Source organism: Antechinus flavipes, chromosome 2 (assembly GCF_016432865.1).
Source record: "Antechinus flavipes isolate AdamAnt ecotype Samford, QLD, Australia chromosome 2, AdamAnt_v2, whole genome shotgun sequence".
NCBI lineage: Eukaryota > Metazoa > Chordata > Mammalia > Dasyuromorphia > Dasyuridae > Antechinus > Antechinus flavipes.
Window position 1 is genome coordinate 501,636,128 of NC_067399.1, and position 19,588 is coordinate 501,655,715.

At 41.6% G+C, this 19,588-nt stretch overlaps 1 protein-coding gene across 1 annotated transcript in view; it reads left to right on the forward strand.

The window, feature by feature from the left end:
* HMCN2 (hemicentin 2) overlaps nucleotides 1–19,588 on the forward strand; it is a 185,863-nt gene that overhangs the window by 60,489 nt on the left and 105,786 nt on the right. Inside the window, 8 exon segments of the mRNA XM_051980197.1 lie at nucleotides 2,059–2,253; nucleotides 5,299–5,367; nucleotides 5,370–5,393; nucleotides 5,831–5,958; nucleotides 6,745–6,889; nucleotides 7,765–7,877; nucleotides 8,577–8,736; nucleotides 9,682–9,847. Of these exon segments, the coding sequence (XP_051836157.1) occupies nucleotides 2,059–2,253; nucleotides 5,299–5,367; nucleotides 5,370–5,393; nucleotides 5,831–5,958; nucleotides 6,745–6,889; nucleotides 7,765–7,877; nucleotides 8,577–8,736; nucleotides 9,682–9,847 (1,000 nt within the window).

Genomic DNA, 19,588 nt, shown 5'->3' on the forward strand with positions numbered 1-19,588 from the left:
CTTCAACAATGAGATGATTCAAACAAGTTCTAATTGTTCAGTAATGAAGAGAGCCAGCTACACCCAGAGAGAGGATTGTGGGAACTGATTGTGGTTCACAACCTAGCATTTCCACTCTTTTTGTTGTTGTTTGCTTGCATTTTATTTTGCTTCACTTTTTCTCTTGTGCAGCATGATAATTGTATAAATATGTATGCACATATTGGATTTAACATTTATTTCTACCATGTTTAACATATACTGGACTACTTGCCATCTAAGGAGAGGGCACGGGCAAAGGGAGGGAAATTGAAACACAGGGTTTTGCAAGAGCTAATGTTGAAGAATTGTCCATGCATATGTTTTGAAAAATAAAAAGCTTTAATAAAAAAAAGAAAAAGAAAATGGGGTCATAGAATCCTAAACCAGAGTCAAAAGGGTCTTTGAAGGCCGTCTAATCCATTTTCCTCATTGGGTAGATGAGGAAATGGGGGCTAATATCACATTCCATAATATTAGATTAAATGTCTTTGCCAAGAAAACGGTTGACAAAGAGTCATACACAACTGAAACTATCAAAGAACTCAGAAATACAAACAAGCAGGATAATCTCTACCCTCAAGGAATTTATATTCTGTATTAAGGGAAATGGAAAGTATATGTGGGGTGTCAGAACAAAAGAGAGAGGAATGGGATATGCCCAATTGCAATGATTTTCTGAGTGTCATTTACATATATTTAGGAGATTTCCTAATCCCTTCAGCCAGAAAGAATTTTAATTTCTTGATTTGAGAGGCTGTTGGGAGTTTTCCAGCAAAAAAGGGAGAGTGATGAGAGGTCCCCATCCATGGGGTAAAATCTGAGACTTTGGGGGTTTAAAGTTAGTTCAAAGAGGATTTATATCTTCTACATGATTCCTAGAGGCAGTGTCAGGTTAGAATACATTCCCCAATTGGGGCTTCTGGAGGTTTTGGGATAACAGTTTGTGGGGTTCTATTATCTTCAAAGTCATACCCACTTTTGGAGGGTAGGGCAGCCTTTGAGTGCTCATTCCAGCCTGGTCTGTAGATGGGAACAGCAGATTTGCTCAGCAGGGGGCTGAATTGGGGTCACTAAGCCTCTCAGTTTATCTGTTTAAAAATAAGGGGTTTTAAGTGAATAGTCTAAGTTATTCTCCAGTTCCAACACTCTATGATTCTATCTTAGCATGTTCTATGATTTCACGCCCTGAGACAGCGTGGTTGGGAGGGCACTAGATTTAGATGAGATTCGGCTCGGCCATAGAGCAGGTCATGAGACCTGCCAGTCCCTACCCCTTTGTAAGCCATCACCTCTTCCCTCCTCTGGCTTGGTCTGGCAAGGCTGTCCAGTAAGAGGAAGTTCAGGGTCAAAGTTAGGTATTGGGTGGGGTCAAACTTGAGAGCTAGAGGGAAGTGTGCTGAGGAGAGAGGAAGTATCTCTGGACCAATGGGGTCAGGATGAGGGAAGCTTCCTTCAGAGGAGATGATGAGGTGGGTGCAGCTGTTGCCATTTCTGAAACCAAGAAAGTTGAGGCTGTGGGGTTAGGCCCCAAGCCCTTCTGTGATCCCTTACTGAATGTGGGAGATCTAGCCAACAATTATGTAATGATCATATTTGGAACTGCTAAAATGCCTTTGAATCCAAGGGTTTCTAACACTTTGAGACACAGTAATGTATTCCCTTTGAGGACCCAGATAAGCAAGGGAGATAGCAGAGCCCCTACTACACAGATAGGGCAAACCAAGGCCCACCACAGTCTGGCAGACTACTCATGGGACAGCTCCTAGGAATGCTTTGTTTTCAGCTACAGGCTCATCCTTATATGTACTTATTATGATCACAATGGAATGGACTAGGGCCAAGTTCAGGTTTGAGCTCTTAAGCCATTTAATTAAATTGTGGGTGGGAGAAGTTATTCTCTTTGTAATTTTTATTTTTCTTTAGGGTGAGGCTGTGAAAGTTTAAAAGGCCAATTCTGAGGCCCAGGACAGAAAGGCCTGGATTGAGGGTGGTTCCATTTCTCTTATGAGCTGAATGATTCTAATTTCCTCCTTTCAGATGCTCCTCGACTGGTAGAGTCCTCCCGGAACATGGCGGTGGAGATGGGGAAGAATACTATCCTGGCATGCCGCGCAGAGGGGAGCCCTAGCGTGAGAATCACCTGGGCCCGGGCAGATGGAAAACCAGTGCCAGCCCATGCCATGGAGGGTGGCCGGGACAGACAACAGGAGACAGGGGTGCTGCTCCTGGACAGTAAGAGAATTTAGAGCAGGTTTCCTAACTTTTTTGGTGTTATGGGCCCCTAGGGAAGTCTGGTGAAGCTCATGGGCCCCTCCTGAGGCTAATGTTTGTAAATGTATAAAATAGAACACATGGGATAACAAATGAAACTAATTATATGAGAAGACAATTATCCAAATGTTCCAAAAACAAATTCATGGACCACTGTTTTAGGACAAGCTCAAGGTTTCTATTTGTGTCCCAAGATAACAGGAAATCTAGTTCCCAGATCCCAATCTCCCACTCTTAGCTGGACTTGATGTTGTAGCATCAAGAGTCCGGAAGAATATAGGGAGCGTGGTATGGGAAAAACTGTATAAACAGAAACATACACACACAAATAATAATAATGACTAATATTTATGTAGACTGGCTATGTGCCCGATACTATGCTAAGCACTTATTATTTATTATTTCATTTGATCCGTATAACAACCCTGGGAAGTAGGTTCTATTATTATCTTTATTTGCATAGATAGCTATCAGAAACATGTTAGCTGAAATCTATAGCAGTATACTCTGAGGTGGGAAAAAGAATAATAGTGTCTATTTGGACTGGAGGAATACAAATTGTGTTGTTTCTTATTTCTCTTTAGATTGGGAACTCTTTGAGGGCAGGACCTCATTTTTAACTACTTTGTATGCCTTCTATCCCATCTCCTCTATCAGCACTTAGTATGATGCTTAGCATTCTGTAGGATTTCATAGACATTATTATTCACTCATTTCAATTCTGTTTGAACTGGAGAAGAGAGGTTTTCTTGGCAAAGATACTGGAATGTTTTGCCATTTCCTTCTTCAGCTCATTTTACAAGTTGAGAAACTGAGGCAAATAGGGTTAAGTGACTTGTCCAGGGTCACCCAGCTAATTAATGTCTGAGACCAGTTTGAACTCAGGTCTTCTTGAATTCAGATCTGATACTTAGTAGTACCTAATCCCATTTAGTTTCTCCTTAAAAGACATACATAAGACTCAAGAATGTTAAATACTATAAGCCTCTTTTAAAAAAGGGTCTTACTTGAAAAACACCCACTCTAGAAATGAGGAAGACCAGGAGATCATTATATACTTCAACAATAATACTATATGATGATCAATTCTGATGGACATGGCCCTTTTCAACAATAAGATGAAACAAATCAGCTCCAATAGAACAGTAATGAGTAGAACCAGCTACACCCAGCGAAAGAACTCTGGGAAATGAGTGTGAACCACTACATAGAATTCCTAATCCCTCTATTTTTGTCTGCTTGCCTTTTTATTTCCTTCACAGGTTAATTGTACACTATTTCAAAGTCCAATTCTTTTTGTATAGCAAAATAACTGTATGGACATGTATACATATATTGTATTTAACAAATACTTTAACATATTTAACATGTATTGGTCTACCTGCCATCTGGGGGAGAGTATAGGGGGAAGAGGGGGAAAAATTAGAACAAAAGGTTTTGCTACTGTCAATACTGAAAAATTACCCATGCATATATCTTGTAAATAAAAAGCTATAATAAAAAAATAAAAAAAGAAAAAGAAAAAAAAGAAAAACATCCACTCTAAACACTACTTTTAACTGCCTCTTGCTATGAAAAATGGACACTCTTTTTATGTTATCTCTAACTTTTGCGGTGTTTTCTTTTTTTGTTTTGTTTTGTTTTGTTTTGTTCTGCCATCTTGTTTTCATCCAGGCTTCCATTTTACTCAGCTCAGGTATGTGTCTGTGGTCTGTCCTCTTGTTTTTGGTCAGTCTCTCCCATCACAGAGTTGGAGGGTTGGAAGGGATCTCAGTGGTCCACTAGCCTAAGCCATACATGATGGGAATCTTTCCTTGAGACAGACCAAAAAGGAGACTCTTAGCCTCTGCTCAAGGCCTCTTATGAAGGGGAACCTATCCCATCTTTCGACAGCCCATTTTACTTTTGGATAGCTCTCATTGTTAGGAAGCTTTTCCTCATATCAAACCTAAATTTGCCTCTTTGGGATGTACACTTATTGCTCCTGTTTCTACCTTTAGGAACCAAACAGAATGAGTTTTATTCTTATTTCCCAGGAGAACACAATAAACACTTCAAGATGCTTCCTTAAGTCTTCTCTTCCCCAGACTATACATTTCCATGTCTTTAAACTGATCCTCCTGTGACATAGCCTCAAGGCTCTTCATTATCCTGGTTTCCTTCCTCTGGGCATCCACCAGTTTATCAATGTCCTTTCCTAAGTTCTGGGATACTATGCTCCAGATGTGATGTGGAAAAAAAAAAAAAAAAAAACAGAAGAGAAGGGTGAGCACCTCCCTCCTAAGGAATAGTCCAATTGTTCATTTGGTCATCCTTGACCATCCAAGGCTTGCTAGGCACAATGGGATTTGTCACCTTAACTTTGGGGGCTTCTACCTCATCTTGCTGACTCTTACTGAGCTTGTAGGTCAGTACAACCTCCAGATCTTTTTCAGAAAAACTCCTGGAAAGTTAAATGGTGCAATAAGCCCTCAGATGCTTATTGTGTGACTCTGGGCAAGTCACTTAACCTGCCTGCTTCAGATGAGATGAATATTAGCACCTACTTCCCAGGATTGTTGTGAGGATCAAATGAGATATTAATAAAGTGTTTAGTACAGTCCTGGCATATAGTAGATTTTAATCAATTATTATTTCCTTCCTTCTTTTCTTTTTTTCTTCCTTCTCTCCCCCCCTCATTTTCTTCTTTTTTTCTTCTTTCCTTTCTCCTTCCCTCTTTCCCTTCCTATCTTCCTCTCTCTCTCCCTTCTGTCTTTTCCCTCTCTTTCTTCCTTTTTGCTTCTTCTTTCCTTGCCTTTCCCCTTTCCTTTCTTCCTTTCTTCCCTCCTTCTCTTCCTTCTTTTCTTCTCCCCCTGCTTCATTTCTTCCCTTTCCTTTCTCCTTCCTTTTCCTTTCCTTTTTTCCTTTTCTGTATAGCGATCTATTCCCCCATAACTAAGGATCATTTATCTGGTAAGCTTAGGAATTTTATGTATTATTACTTAAAATGGCTTTCTTCCCTTTCAGATGTGACCCCAGAAGACCAGGGACTGTACATCTGTGAAGCTCATAATGCTTTTGGCAAGGTCCAGGCAGAGGTCAGCTCACAGTCATTGGACATGGTTTGCTTTAAGAGAATTATTTTGAGGGGAGTGGGGAATATGTTTTTTTGAGTTAAAGCACTGCCATGAACAAACTCAATCATCCTCTGGGCACATGAGTAGGGCAATTTTCCTCTCCTTTGTTCTGGGGACAGATGTGCAACCTGTTGATTAATAAGGATTCTGGAAGAATATACATGGACATGAATGAAAATATTTAAGGACACATTCCATGTCCTTGTTACCTGGGAACAATCCCTAAGTCCAGTTTGACAATTTGGGCACCCCTATGCTGATGTATCTGGTATTTCTAGAAGTGAAGAATGGGTGGTTTGGAGGAGTAGAGATTCAGGGTGTAAATCTGGAACCCTTGATGGCATCAACAAGGAAAATCGGTGACAGTTCTGCTGATAGGTTGAATGAGACTAATGTAATGGGTGCCTTCCCTTGTCCCACAGAGCCCCCTCAGATTGCCAGCAGTGCTTCCTTGGTGCGAGTCTTGGAGGGGCAGCCTGCCTCTCTGCCTTGTGTCATCCTGGCTGGGAAGCCTTTTCCTCAGCGGCACTGGCTGAAAAATGGCCAAACTGTGAGTACTTGGGCAGTGCTCTAACTTGTGGGAGGAGGAAAGCCTCTGGCTAAGGGGGTTCCAGGATAGGGCGGATTAGTCAGGATTGGTCTGTTACTGATCTTTTCTGTTATCAAGTCCAACTTTCTTTGAATTATCCCCTCTACTGCTGTCCACCTCCTATTCTTAGGCAGGGTATACATCATCTCTTCCAATTAGGTGGAAAACTCCTGTGGGCAGAGACCATAACCTCTGCTTATTTTATATCTCTGGGAGGTACATATCAGGTGCTTTTAAAATATCTACTAATTTAACTCTTTTCTCTCTTCTTCTTATAAATTCTTCTTGAATTTAGAGCTAGAAGGGACTATAATCAATCAACAAGCATTTATTAAGGGTCTACAATATTCTAGACTCTGGGGACATGAAGACAGAAATGAAGCAGTCATTGCCCTCAGAGAACTTATATTCTATCACAGAAAACAACATATACCTATAACACATATAATATATAAATCTATATTTATATATAAAATAGAAATGTAAAATAATTTTGCAAGAGAGACACTAGCACTGGGAATGGTAGTAGGGAAGTAGGATAGGTCTCATGGAGGAAGTGGCACTCCAGCTATGTTTTGAAGGACACTGGATCCTAAGAGGTGAAAATAGGGAAGGCGTGCATAGCAGGTACGGGAGTATAGCCTGTGTAAAGGCTTCACACCGTCAGTGAGTGACCCAACAGTCTAGACAAGGCTGACAGAAGTAAGTGGCAGAGCAGCTCTGTATGCTGGTGCTTATCCCCATCAGCCACCGCTGAATGGTCACTACTCCGTCCGAAGTGATGGCAGCTTCCACATTGACCGAGCCTTGCCAGAGGATGCGGGGAGGTATAGCTGTATGGTCACCAACACAGCAGGTTCTCAGCGCCAGGACATTGAACTAGCCGTCCAAGGTGAGTCTGGGGTGGAGGCTAGAGGGTGGGCCAGGACCAGACCTGCCCAGGATGCACAATGAGAGCCTCTTGTAGTAGTCTGGTGGTTTTGTGCAGTCAGTGCAGCCGCAAAAGGAGGGATTGGGTTGAGGAGAATCCCTGCTGTTCCTGACAATGCCCCCTTACTACTAGTGCTACTTCTGTCAGCTGGCAAGTTGGATAAGCAGCCACTGACATCTTTTTCTGATGCCAATGGGCCACAAAAATAACATAGACTCCATGATGCTATCCTCAGTATCTGAGTATTATTCTCAGGGCATGGGCTGACCAGCTCTGCATTTGTACTTTGAAATGTGGTTCACTTGATCTTGTGAGACAGCTAGATAGTGAGTGGATGCAGGGGGCTGAACCTGGGGCCAGGGAAACCTTAGTTAGAATCCTGTCTCATATCATCAAGGACAGTGGATAGAATTCCAGGTCTGGAATCAGGAAAACCTGATTCCAGCCTCAGATACTTCCTAGCTGTGTGACCCTAAGTCACTTAACTCTGCTTCAAAATCCCCTGTAAAATGGGCTGGAAAAGGAAATGGAAAACCACTCCAGTATCTTTGCCAAGAAAACCCCAAATGGAGTCACAAAGAGTAGAAAACCATTGAACAACAACTCAGACCATTATTAGCTCTGTGATTCCAATTATTGTTGTTGAGCCATTTTGGTTGTGAAGCAAGGTAGCAGTTTAATTGGCAAAAAAAAATCCAGCCTTCTGCTGTCACTGGTAGGGGCAGTTCTGATCGCATTTGAAGAAGTTTTGATAAGCAGAGTCAGAGATATTACTATCTGGGAATGATGTTGGAACTGAAGTCTCCCGCAACTATAATTGCTCTTTCTTTTTAAAGTGTTGCCCAGCATCCAGCCTGCTGCCTCCCACTACGTCACCAGTGAGGGTATTCCTGTCTCTCTTCCCTGTGTCTCAAGGGGAGTTCCCACTCCTACCATTACCTGGAGGAAGGTAGGTGGGAATCTGTTTACATTACATAATGAGAAAAGATCAGAAGTCCTAAACAGGGAACTGTAATCAATACCTCTTGATATATTTATAGTGACCAAATGAGTGACAAGTCACCTAGGTAGCTAAGTCATACAATAGATAGAACACTAAGCCTGGAGGCAAGAAGATCTAAATTCAAATCCAGTGTCAGGCACTTAATAGCAGAATCTCATTGGACAACTTAATCTGTTTGCCTCAGTTTCTTCAACGGTAAAATGGGGTAATAATACTACCAACCTCCCAAGATTGTTATGAGGATCAAATAAGATAATGATTGAAAGGCACTTAGCATAGTGCCTGGCACACAGTAAGTGCTATATAAAAGTTAGTTATTATTGTCACAATCTTTCTGGTCTCAGTTTTCTTTTCTGGAAAGGAATAGAATTATACAAAATGGTTGCTGAGCTTCTTCTTAGCTCTAAATCCCACATTTAAATTCAACACAATGCAACAGGCGTTTTTTAGATGCCAGTTACCTGCCAGGCATTGTGCTAAGTGATACTTGGACAAAGACGAAGACAGAGAATCCCTGATCTCAAGAAACTTGCATTCGATTAAATGGGAGAGAGGGAGAATGCTCACTGGTGGTGTGCTGGGAAATACAAGAAGTGCCAAGGGAATTGGGATGATGCTGATACTATTGACTCTTTTTGCTTTTAGGAAACAAATGCCTTGTCCCCCCGGGGTTCTCATTATCAAGTACTCAAGGAAGGCAGCCTGTATATCCCTCAGCCAACTGCCCAAGATTCAGGGACCTATGTTTGCACTGCTGCCAACTCATTGGGCATTTCCAGCCAGGAGATCCAGCTCTCTGTGAATAGTAAGTGACGGTGCTCTCCTGACTCTTAGAGGGGTGATGTATAGCATAGGGACTGACCTAGTGTGATAGTAGGAGTGTAGACAGGAAACTCCTTCCTGCCTTGGACTTCCCTCTTAATCCTAAGACTCATGATCCCAAACCTAATCCTAAGACTCATGATCCCAAACCCCTTCGTAGAACACCAGTGAGATTCCTTTAAGGATTCTAAATTCTTATCTTTGGCAAAAACAAGTCTCCCTAATATCAAGAGTTCCTAGTATCTGTACTAGGGAGTGTGGAACTAGCTCTTGGGACTCTTGGGACTTGGGATATGGTTTGGTCATAATGGGTGGGTATAATACTCTAACCCTATAAAAGACAAAATTACTATTTTCCCAGTTGACCTAAAAACCAAATCTAACTATGAATTTTCAGTTGCTGAAATTTTAACGAGGAGACATGATATTTGTACATTATGGGAGGAGACAGGAAACTAGGATACTTCTTTTTGTTTCTCTTAGTAGTAGAAGTAATTCAGAATGCTCTAATTTGATCTCAGATGCACTAAGGTTATCTCCTTTAGCCATTTCAGCAATAATCTCTGTATCACATTAAAGTTTTCCTCCTTCATGTTATGGTTCTCTAATTTCAAGTGACACTTGATCTGACTAGATTCCCATGTAACATAGATTGTTCTTTAGAGTTTATGCAAAAAAACCTCTGATATTGCCAAATTAGAAATTAGTAGGGATAATAATCCTTAGCTGATTTGGGGATGAATTGGGAAAGATATAATTTGTTGCTGTAAACTCTACATGTACCCCATTACAAGAAATTTCTGGGACCATTGGGTTTTACTCTCAAGAGCTCCTGTTTCCACAAGGACCACCCTGGGTTTATTCCTTCTCTCCTGCACTATTTCTTCCTCAATGTTATAAACACTCTGCAACTTTCTTCCACCATTAGCTAAACCCAGGATTATCACAAATGAATCACTCGACTCAGACAGACCAGTGACTATCACTGCCGTGGCTGGGAAAGAGCTGACCCTCCTCTGTGAAGCCCAAGGTTCCCCAACCCCACTGGTTACTTGGACAAAGGACTCTCATTTCTTGCCACCCATTACAGACAGGTAACAACCAATTCTGTGACTTTGCAGGGTGAGGCAGCAGGGACATAGGAATGTTGGACTGGCACATCCAGCATGGCTAGTAACTAGTGCTTTCGTGAATTGGAAATTACTGGGGGGGAAAAGAAGGTAAGGTCAGAGGTGGGAAACATGACCAAGAAGATAGAATTTAAGGAAAGGATCATAAAGATAAATCCTGATTTCAAGAGAGAGAAGGTGTTTATGAATAATAAGAGAGCAAAGCACTTTCCTAGATAGCTCCAGAAATGTGGTTGATTTTTTTTCTTACATCTACTTATGAATTATCTATTTTAAAATTACTTCTTGTAAATATTTGATGTCAGGATAATTTCTTCCTTCTATTCCAGTCACCTTGCTCTTGTTTTGCTGTTGTTTAGTCACTATAATCATGGCTGACTCCTCGTGACCCCATTTGGTGTTTTCTTGGCATAGATACTGGAGAGGTTTGCCATTTTCTTCCCCAGATCATTTTACATATGAGAAAGCTGAGGCAAATAGGATGAAGTGACTTGCCCAGGGACACACAACTAGTAAGTGTTTGAGGTCAGCTTTGAACTCTAAGATGAGGCTTTCTGACTCCAGACTTGGCACTTCATCCACTACACCTCCTAGCTGCCCCAGCCATCAGACACTTTGTATCCTAGAGATTGCAAACTCATTCTCCCCCCAAGTCCTCAAAGATACCCTGTTTCAGTTACTCCATAGTTCTAGTAAACTATTGCCATGTAAAACAACTTTGTTGCAAAATAGTACCTCATCCTCCATAAGATTTTTGTAAAGTACATGATGGAAAATATCTTTGGATTATCTGTGGTTTTGACTTATCCCTGCCAGTGTTGATGTAATTATTTTATTGATGAATGAGATTTTAAGTTCTTCTTGCAGGGGTGGAGGAGGTGATTGAATAGAGCAAACTGATGCCGATAATCTGCCATCCTTGCTCTGGGTTACTGCCCTCTTTACCCATCCATTCCTCGTGATTGGCATCCAGGTCTGTGGTTTTTCTCAGAATCAAAAATGTTCCCTGCCTGGACCTCCAGGAGCCTCAGCTTTGCTATGTTCTTGATTCTTTCAACAAAGTTTGGCCTGGTTCCTTGGTTCTAGGGGGTGGATTTGGGGGGGGGGCAGTATTTCTCTGGCTGTGAAGAGTCACTTGTTGATCCTTTGGCTTAGTGGTTGAGGGGGCTGGAAAGGGTCAATGACCTCTTTGGGGAAAGGCTATAGCTCCAGCATGATGATATCAGTCACTGGCAAGGCCTTTGAAAGAAACCAGACAGAAGGGGTTGCAGTGGTCCTGCCAGCCCCCCCGCTTCCTCGATCATTTGAACATCTGTCTCTCTGGAACATCTGCTTTCGAGGGCCTTTCCAATCCTTTGAGCCTGAGCACATACACTCCTGAAAACAGCTGGGGGTCTGCCTGCCAGCTTACATGCGGGGGAGGGGTGGGAGGGAACATCATGCTTTTTTTTTCTGCTCACTAACCCCCACCCCCCAAACACATCTGGCTTTTAGTACATTTTTAGCTAGTGGTGTCATTGAAACTTCAAGGTAGCTGGCAGGGTTGGGAAGGGGTAGCTTACGCACAACTGGGAAATGATGGGAGTGGGGGAAGAGATGTGCCCACCCTTGTCCCCAAAGGAGGCTCCCCTTTACTTAGAGCTTCTTGCTAATGTCTTCAGCTGGACAAGTAGCAGGGCCAGAACACTCTTTTAATGGCCTGTTATTGAGTGGACCTGAAACATGGAACCAACAATCAAAATTGTTCATTCCTCCTCCTTTTGATTAATTAATAGATCTGCTGGGAATCATAAAATTGGTGTAGACAATTTTACAAGGTCCATCCTGTTCCTTCCTCCTGCCCCCTCCACCTCTGGCATGTTTAGTTTGTCTTTCTTGGTTCATTGAGTTTTGCCCAGATAAAGAAAACAATTTCTTTCCCCCTTTCCAGCCTAGAGCATATTTCTTATCTGATGAAAAACCTCTCACATTAATACTATGCTTCTCACAGCACTTTCCCATATATTCTCTCATCCCTTTCATGGTTTTTCATTTTGTTTCATTCAAAGGTACTTAAATCTTATGCATTTCTTTCCTTTTCACTGAACAAAGCAATACTTTCCCAAACATGAAATTGATTGTAAATTGGCTTCATATGAACACAGTAGACTCAAATTTTCCTTGTTTTTTCCATCCCTCATTTCTCTCTCCTTGTTCCCCTCTCCCAATGATGTGCCTTACCCTGTTGGCCAATTCTTCTGATTCTTTGACACAAAGTTTTGGCAGATCTGCTGTCCCAGTAAGATCTTGAGGCTTCACTCTTCCCCTTTCCCTTTTAATACAGTCACATCAGCATTTTCTTTTGTTATGGCTTGCCCACTCTTTTATCCTTTAGAATCTCAGCCAGCTGGCTTCAAGATGCTTTTGCTATGGCACATTTAAAAGACCAGATGTAGCTATGTCTCCTCCCACTCTGGGCAGGTGCCATCTTTCTGAATTTCTTTTAAAAACCTGGAGATGGAGCACATAGTCTTATCTGCTTTTCAGAAAGGAGGAAATAGACACATGGAAAGGTGGAACAAATTCCTTTAAGTCAGATAGCTAGTTAGCTGTTCCCTGTTTATATTTTCCTCTAAGTTACCTTCCTTCTGTTTCCCTCCTTTCATATTCTCCCCTATCTCTAAAAAAACTTTTTCTAAAGATTATTATGTTGTTATTCAGTCGTTTTCAGTTAGGTCCAACTCCTTATGACCCTATTTGGTTTTTTTTTGGCAAAGATTCTGGAGTGGTTTGCCAGTTTCTCCTACAGCTCATCTTACAGATGTGGAAACTAAGGCAAATAAGGTTAGGTTTCTTGTCCAGAGTCACACAACTAGTAAGTGTCTGAGACTAGATTTGAACCTGGGCAGATGAATCTTCCTGACTTCAGGTTTGGTACGCTATCCACATGATTACTTAGCTGCCCCAGATCATTATGCACAACTTCATTAATTTGCTCTATTAAGTTAGCTATTGGAGTCTTCCAAGTAATCCATTTTACTCCGTTCAAGTGAGGATTGCAATGCTAATTGGAGGAGGAAAAGGAAAGAAGAAATGTCTAAGCTGTTGACTCAAAATTTAAGTATCAGAAAGTTTTTATAAAGCATCTCTCCTCTGCCCTGCTATTGTGTGTGCTAAGGGAGAAACTTAAATGGCAGGCAATCCCTCTTCTGAAAATGCCCACTACGATGAGAAAACGATATGCAGTCCTGTGCAGAGAAGCTACCATTTATATGAAGGCTTAAGGTTGCAAAGCATCTTATATTACTTATTACAGTTGATCCTCCAATAGTCCTATGACATCAGTGCAGTTATCACTCTCATTTTATAAATGAGGAAATTGAGACTAAGAGATTTAATGCTTCACCTTGAGTCATCCTGCTGGCACATGTCTGAGGCAGGATTTGGGTCTTCTTGACTTCAAGTCCAGCAGCCATCATGGATGCCACCTGGTTGCTTCTACTTCTTGTCTCAGATCTGCCACTAACATGACTGTATAAACTATTGACCCTCTCTGGACCTTGGTCTCCTCCTCTGGAGAGACTGGATTAGATCTTCTTTAAGTGTCATCTACCCCCGATGATCTGGGATTCCAAATTTCAGACAATAGGATGCAGATGATATATTCCTTTTCGTGGAATGGAAGTGACTCTGCCTTCCTGAAGGTTATGACAGCTAAGCTCAGGACCCAGAAGTCCCTCGCAAGCTGGGAAGACTTTGAAGATAGGTTCATAACAGACTCGATGACTGATTTGTCACCAGGTTAGTCTCATGGGGTTACCACCAAAACTCACAGAGGCCATCTACCAAGATACTATATGTATTGTACCTCACTGGTGCAACCATGGCTCCAAGAAGTCTTAAATGTTTGAAATAAGGTTCAGACCATTGGAGGTTGCCCTGAGAACACTTGGCTCCCAGAGGGTATTGTGGTCGTGGACTGAACGATCAGATGGGGAACACTTCACAGAAGAGATGAGCTTTCTGAGAGTCACAGAGTGATGTTGATGGCTGTATTATGTAGGATTTGTTATTTTTCAGCTCAGAAGTCAGCCTGCAAACTTCTCTGACACAGGGTTAGCGAAATAGGCTTTGTGGTGTGACAGAAAGAACCCTGGACTGGGAATGGGGGAGTCATCAGAGATGGGTTTAGTACTGCCAGAAGCTAGCTATATGACTTGGGTAGGCACTTTCTTCTTTGAGGCCTCAGTATCCTCAAATGTCAAATGGGGAGGTTGGACCAGATGATCTTGAAGATTCCTTCCAGCTCTTCCATTTTGTGACTCTGTGCCTGGGATCCTAGGATGCTGGGATGAATTGCTGTTACCAGGAGACAGTGTTTGTTTGTAATGTGGATGTGGGGCCACACAGCTGTGAGGGCTCCTGGCTCCCACCCCTGCTCCCTGTTCATCCCAGCCAAATTTCCAAACATAGTCAAGCCCAAGGCGATCCAAATGGGGCGGGAGGGGAGTTGTCGGTGAGGGTGGTGAGAGAACACAGAGGAAGGATCATGTCCCTCTTTTCCTGCCTCTGGCTTTTTCCTCTGCCTGGGTACCACTTGGAGGATAGTTGGGCAAGGCAGAGCTCTAAGTATCAGTATGTACCCTGCTTTTCTCAGGAGAATGTTGTGGTCACCAGTTGGGGAGAGCTCCAGTTCCAGGACAAGAGCAAGGGTGATCAAAAGTCCCCAGTAAGGAAAGTAAGGGGGCAGTATGATGGAGCAAGTGAGGGGCTGACAGAGAGGTAAAGAGGGGAAAGGAATACAGAAGAAGCTAGTCTTGCTGGCTTTCATATTCCATGTCTTGCCAAGTGTTCTCAGGGCCAGCCGTTAGCAAGCATTTTTTGAACTATCTACACTGCTTGGAGGCATGTTGAGAAAAACCTGTTGGTGATGGATGATGGGTAAAAAACATTCTGCCTTTTTTTAGAGTTCAGTCTTTCCTGGAAGATGAGTTAATAGCTCCAGCTTTGATAAAGTAATGTGGCCCTCTACAAATCTCTTATGTTTAAAAAATCTTTTTGACAAATAGCTTAACTTCTTTGGGTAGCATTTATGAGATTTCTCATCACAAGCTAGATTTCTAAGATTCATTCGAGCTTTAAAATTCAATTTTGTTGTCTTCTGCTTTCTACTCTAAGACCAATGGGTGATAAACCTCAGCTCAGCATGAGTTGAAGCTAGGCAAAATTGCTAACAATTAAAGGTATCCCAAAATGGAATGGACAGCCTTGGGGAAAAGATAATGAACTCTGTCATTAAATGTATTCAATTGGAAGCTGGATAATCACTTTTTATTTTTGTTGTATAGGAGATAGATAGATGAGATAACTCTCTAAGTTCTATAATTCTAATATGATAGTCAACATATGGTATCTTCCCAAAAGGGGAAACTGAGGCAATTCCAGGTCCCTCGAATAACACTAAAGGTAAAGGTGGACATAAGCTAGATGATCCTGCATATAATTCAGTAATCACAATGAATGGGCAGGCATTCATACCACCCCTCTCAGACTTCCTAGGTACTTGCCCTAAGAACAACAGAGCTTAAGAAGGCTGATTCCTTTAAGCAACAGGTTGGCATTGTCTATCTGGGCTCAGATTTGGGTTTTGAAAACAGATCAATGAGCAGCTACATTGGAAGTTTTGAAGAAGAACCACAGAGTTAGCAGAGACCTGAGAAATCATTTAGGTATAGATCTGATATTACAGAGCTTATGTAACAGTTACTTATTAAATGCTTGTTGCGTTAAATTTAATGGACCTTAGAACCTGAAGGTGAGAATGTAAGTTCTTTTTGTTTGTTTTTTAAAGGCAATTTGGGGGTAAGTGAGTTAACCAATCTGAGTTAGCCAAGTGTTAAATGTCTGAGGCCAGCTTTGAATTTGGATCTCTTTGACTCCAGGGATGGATCTATGTACTACACCATGTAGCTGCCCTGTATGTAGGTTCTTTTTGTTTCAGCCAGAGACCATCTAACTCAGCTTCCTCATTTTACAGAGCTAGAAAGTAAAAATGACTTGCCCAAGAGGTGACCGGATGGTCCAGTGAGTAGAACTCTAGATGGAATCAAGAAGGCCTAAATTCACTTTCAGCCTCAGATACTTCTTAGCTTTTGGACTCTGGCCAAAGCATTTACTCTCAGCCTCAGTTTTTTGTAAAAAGTAACATTAATATTTACCTTTCAGGATTAAGTAGACACTTAACTGCTTGTCTATCCCCCTTCTTCAAGTTCACATGCACTATCAAGAGGAGAAGCCAGATTTCCTAATTTCTGAGCCTGTGTTCTTTGTACTACATCATTCAGACTGGGGGAGAAGACTTGTCTTTGAAAGACAAATGTGTCACTTTTCACCAGGGTGTGCTCAGGACCCTTGCCCAGGCATATTTAAGTGCACTAAATGAAGCCAGTTATGGTTGTGGCTCTTTGCCATGCGGCTTCAACACTTGCAAATTGTCAGTCCTCTGCAAAGGAGATGATATGCTTTTTCTGGCTTAGAGGGTGTCATTCATGTGGTCGATTTCACACTGCGTAATCTTGGAATTTTCTTCTCCCAATCTTCATTCCTGATTTTTTGGGGTTAGAGAGTGGAAGCAATTTTTAGAATCAGGGTCTTTGATTAGGGTGGCTCATTGAAGAGCCTTGTGACTTTTGCTCCTGGTCAAAGATTTGCTGACTGTGCCTGATTTGACTCCCTTATTCAACCTGCAGAAAAAAAAATGATAGGGTTCCTTCTTAGGGTTTTTATTTTCTTCCCAGAAGGAATAGCCTCATCCTCTTGGCTCTGCAAATCTACTTTCCTAAAGACGGGATGCATGTGGAATTGCTAAGGGGCAGCAAGCAAGACTACTGAGGGCCTGTGGTACCAAACAGTTGTATGATAACTTTGTGCCTCTTCCTATGTACTTGCATCTCCATCAGCGGCTGGTCTTTGATACACCACAGATATGACTCACTACTGTTATGCTGTGCAGCTTCTGTCTCTCAGCAAGTTTTCATTATGTGTCTATTGTAGTTCAATCCTGTGCTTGGCACTGAAGAGGAAGACAAGGAGGCATGATACACAGTCTCTACTCTTTACCCAGTCCCGTTGGGGAGGCTAGACACATTCTTGAAACTATTACAATACAATATACTAATACAAATACAAATTACAAATACAAATACAAATACAAATAATTCTGTTGTTTGGTGTAGACACTCAAGTTCTCAGGAACTCTGGACAAGGGAAAAATCCATGTAAGATCAGAATGGTTGGGGAAGGCTTTGTGCAGAAGGTAGGAGTTGAGCTGGGGTTTGAATGATAAGTCCAATTTAGATAGAAAGGACGAGAAAGATCACTTAATGTGGTGGGAACTCCTCGGACAAATGTATAGACCCAATAAAAATACCTTTGGATTCAGACACAGAGGACCAGAGTTCATGTTTCTTCTATGTGACTTGTTACCAGTGAGATCATGCGTAAGTCACTTGGAGTGAGGTTTGGAGATTAGATGATCTTTAATGTTCTCCTCCAACATTAAATCTTTTCTCCTATGACTACTATAATGTTTCTGGATCAGAGAATGCAGGATGGGGAGCTGTGAGAGAGAAGGTGTGATACAAAATTCCACCAATTCATGTCCATAAGCATTTATTTAGAGCCTATTATATTTGAGGCACTGATGATAGTACATTTATAGAGAGCTTGGCAATTTACAAAGTGATAACTAACTACCATTCAAGGTAGGTAGACCAAATGATGACTCTGTTTTACATCTAAGGAAACTGAGGCTCAGAAAACTTAAATGACTTGCCAAGAGCCATCCATCATATAGTAATTTTTTGGTGGGGGGGTTAAGTGGTTTGCCCATTATCATACAGCTAATAAATGTCAAATGTTCTGAGGTCAGATTTGAACTCAGGTCCTCCTGATTCCAGGGCCAGTGCTCCATCCACTGTTCAACCTAGTTTCCCTATCAGCTACTAATTTTCAGCATCAGAATTCAAACCCAGATTTTTTGACTTCAAGTTTAGTGGTTTTTTTCCCACTCTCCTATACTGTTTCTCAGTTGAGGATGGGGCCAGCATAGGTGACTGGTGTTCTAAATCATGATGCCCTGTGTCTCTCTGGAGAGTGTCTCTTTAGCCTCAGAGTCACACAGCATGGTCTCTAATTGAGCTTCTTGTGTGGTAGGAACATCCCAAAGGCATTGGGGTGTGGCTGATACATGGGGGATCTGGTATAGTTGTGGCTTTGGTATATCTGGACTTAGCCTCCCTGAGACTATGCTTGGCTGAGAATGTGCTGAGGAGCTCAGGAGTCAGGGTCTGATGAATGTCATAAACAGGAAATTCCCTTCAAACCTTTCAGTTTTCTCATCTGTTCTCTGCATGTTGCCATCTGGCCCATTATTCTAGAGATGGAGTATGATCATTCTGATTACACGACAGCTTTGAAATAAGAAATGCTTCAACAGCAGCGGGCTGAGTGAGGAGGGGTTTTACAGTCCCAGTTCCAACCTGCCTCTTCTGTTCTCCAGCTTCATTCCAGGTTCTCAAATGCAGGGCCTGGTTCCCCTAGAGCAATTTTATCAAGTGACTAATAGAGCTACGATAGGCTACAGTGATAGAATCCTAGAATTCTACAATGTTAGAGCTGGATGTAGCCGCAGAGTATAAAATTTTAGATTATTAACCAATCAAACATTTGTTAAGTGTTGTTTCTATGTCCTCGGTATTGTGTTAAGTGCTGGGAATACAAAAAGAGACAAAAGTCAGTCTCTGACTTCAAGAAGCTCACAATCTAATGGGGAAGACAAATATAGTTTATTGGAGCCAGAAATCCCTAAGAGAGTTTTAGGACACAAAATGTTAAAAGTAGAAATTTCCTTAGAACATAGAATTTTAAAAATGGAAACAATTTAGGACATAGAATTTTAGAACATAGATTGTTAGAACTAGAAGTTACCTTGGAACTCAGAATTCTAAAATGTAAAATGTTAGCTCTGGAAGCAATTTAGAACACAAAATCCTAAAATGTTAAGTGCTAGACATTACCCTAGAACATATAAATTTAGAACACAGGATGTTAAAGTTGAAAGGATCTTAGAACTAATCTAGTTCATGTTCTAATTCTCTTGGATTACAGAGAGGAATTAGAATCCCTTAAATTGGAGAGAGGAACTAGCTAGGAAACCTAAATCATACAGATAAGAAATTACTTGCCCAGTTACATGGCTCATTAGTAGCTAGCTGGGACTTGAATTTATATCTCCCAACTCCCTGGATAGAAATATTTAAGTTAGAGGACAACCAGTGTTCTTTCTATTAATGCATTCTACTTGCTTTAGACAGCCTCTTGCCATCATCTTTCTTTGGGCTTTAATGATCTAGCCTGGCCTCCAAAGTCTGTTCATTCCTGGTTTTCCCAAAGTTATTGGGAGGAATGGTATGGAGAAGGAGCTTACTTGGGTCTGGGGCACTGACTAGGGTACAGGGCTTAGCCATCAGGACCAAGGGCATTTCTAGGTAAAAGCAGAAAGTAACCATCTCTATTGTTTGGCTTCTGGAAAGGCTCTCCCATGTATGTGTAACCCTTGGTTTGTAGGATAGCTTTTACTGGTGGAAACTAATGTTCCAAGCCAGCTTAAGGAGCTGGTGGAATCGGTGAGAATTAGAGAGAAAATATCATCTCTTCCTTCCTGCT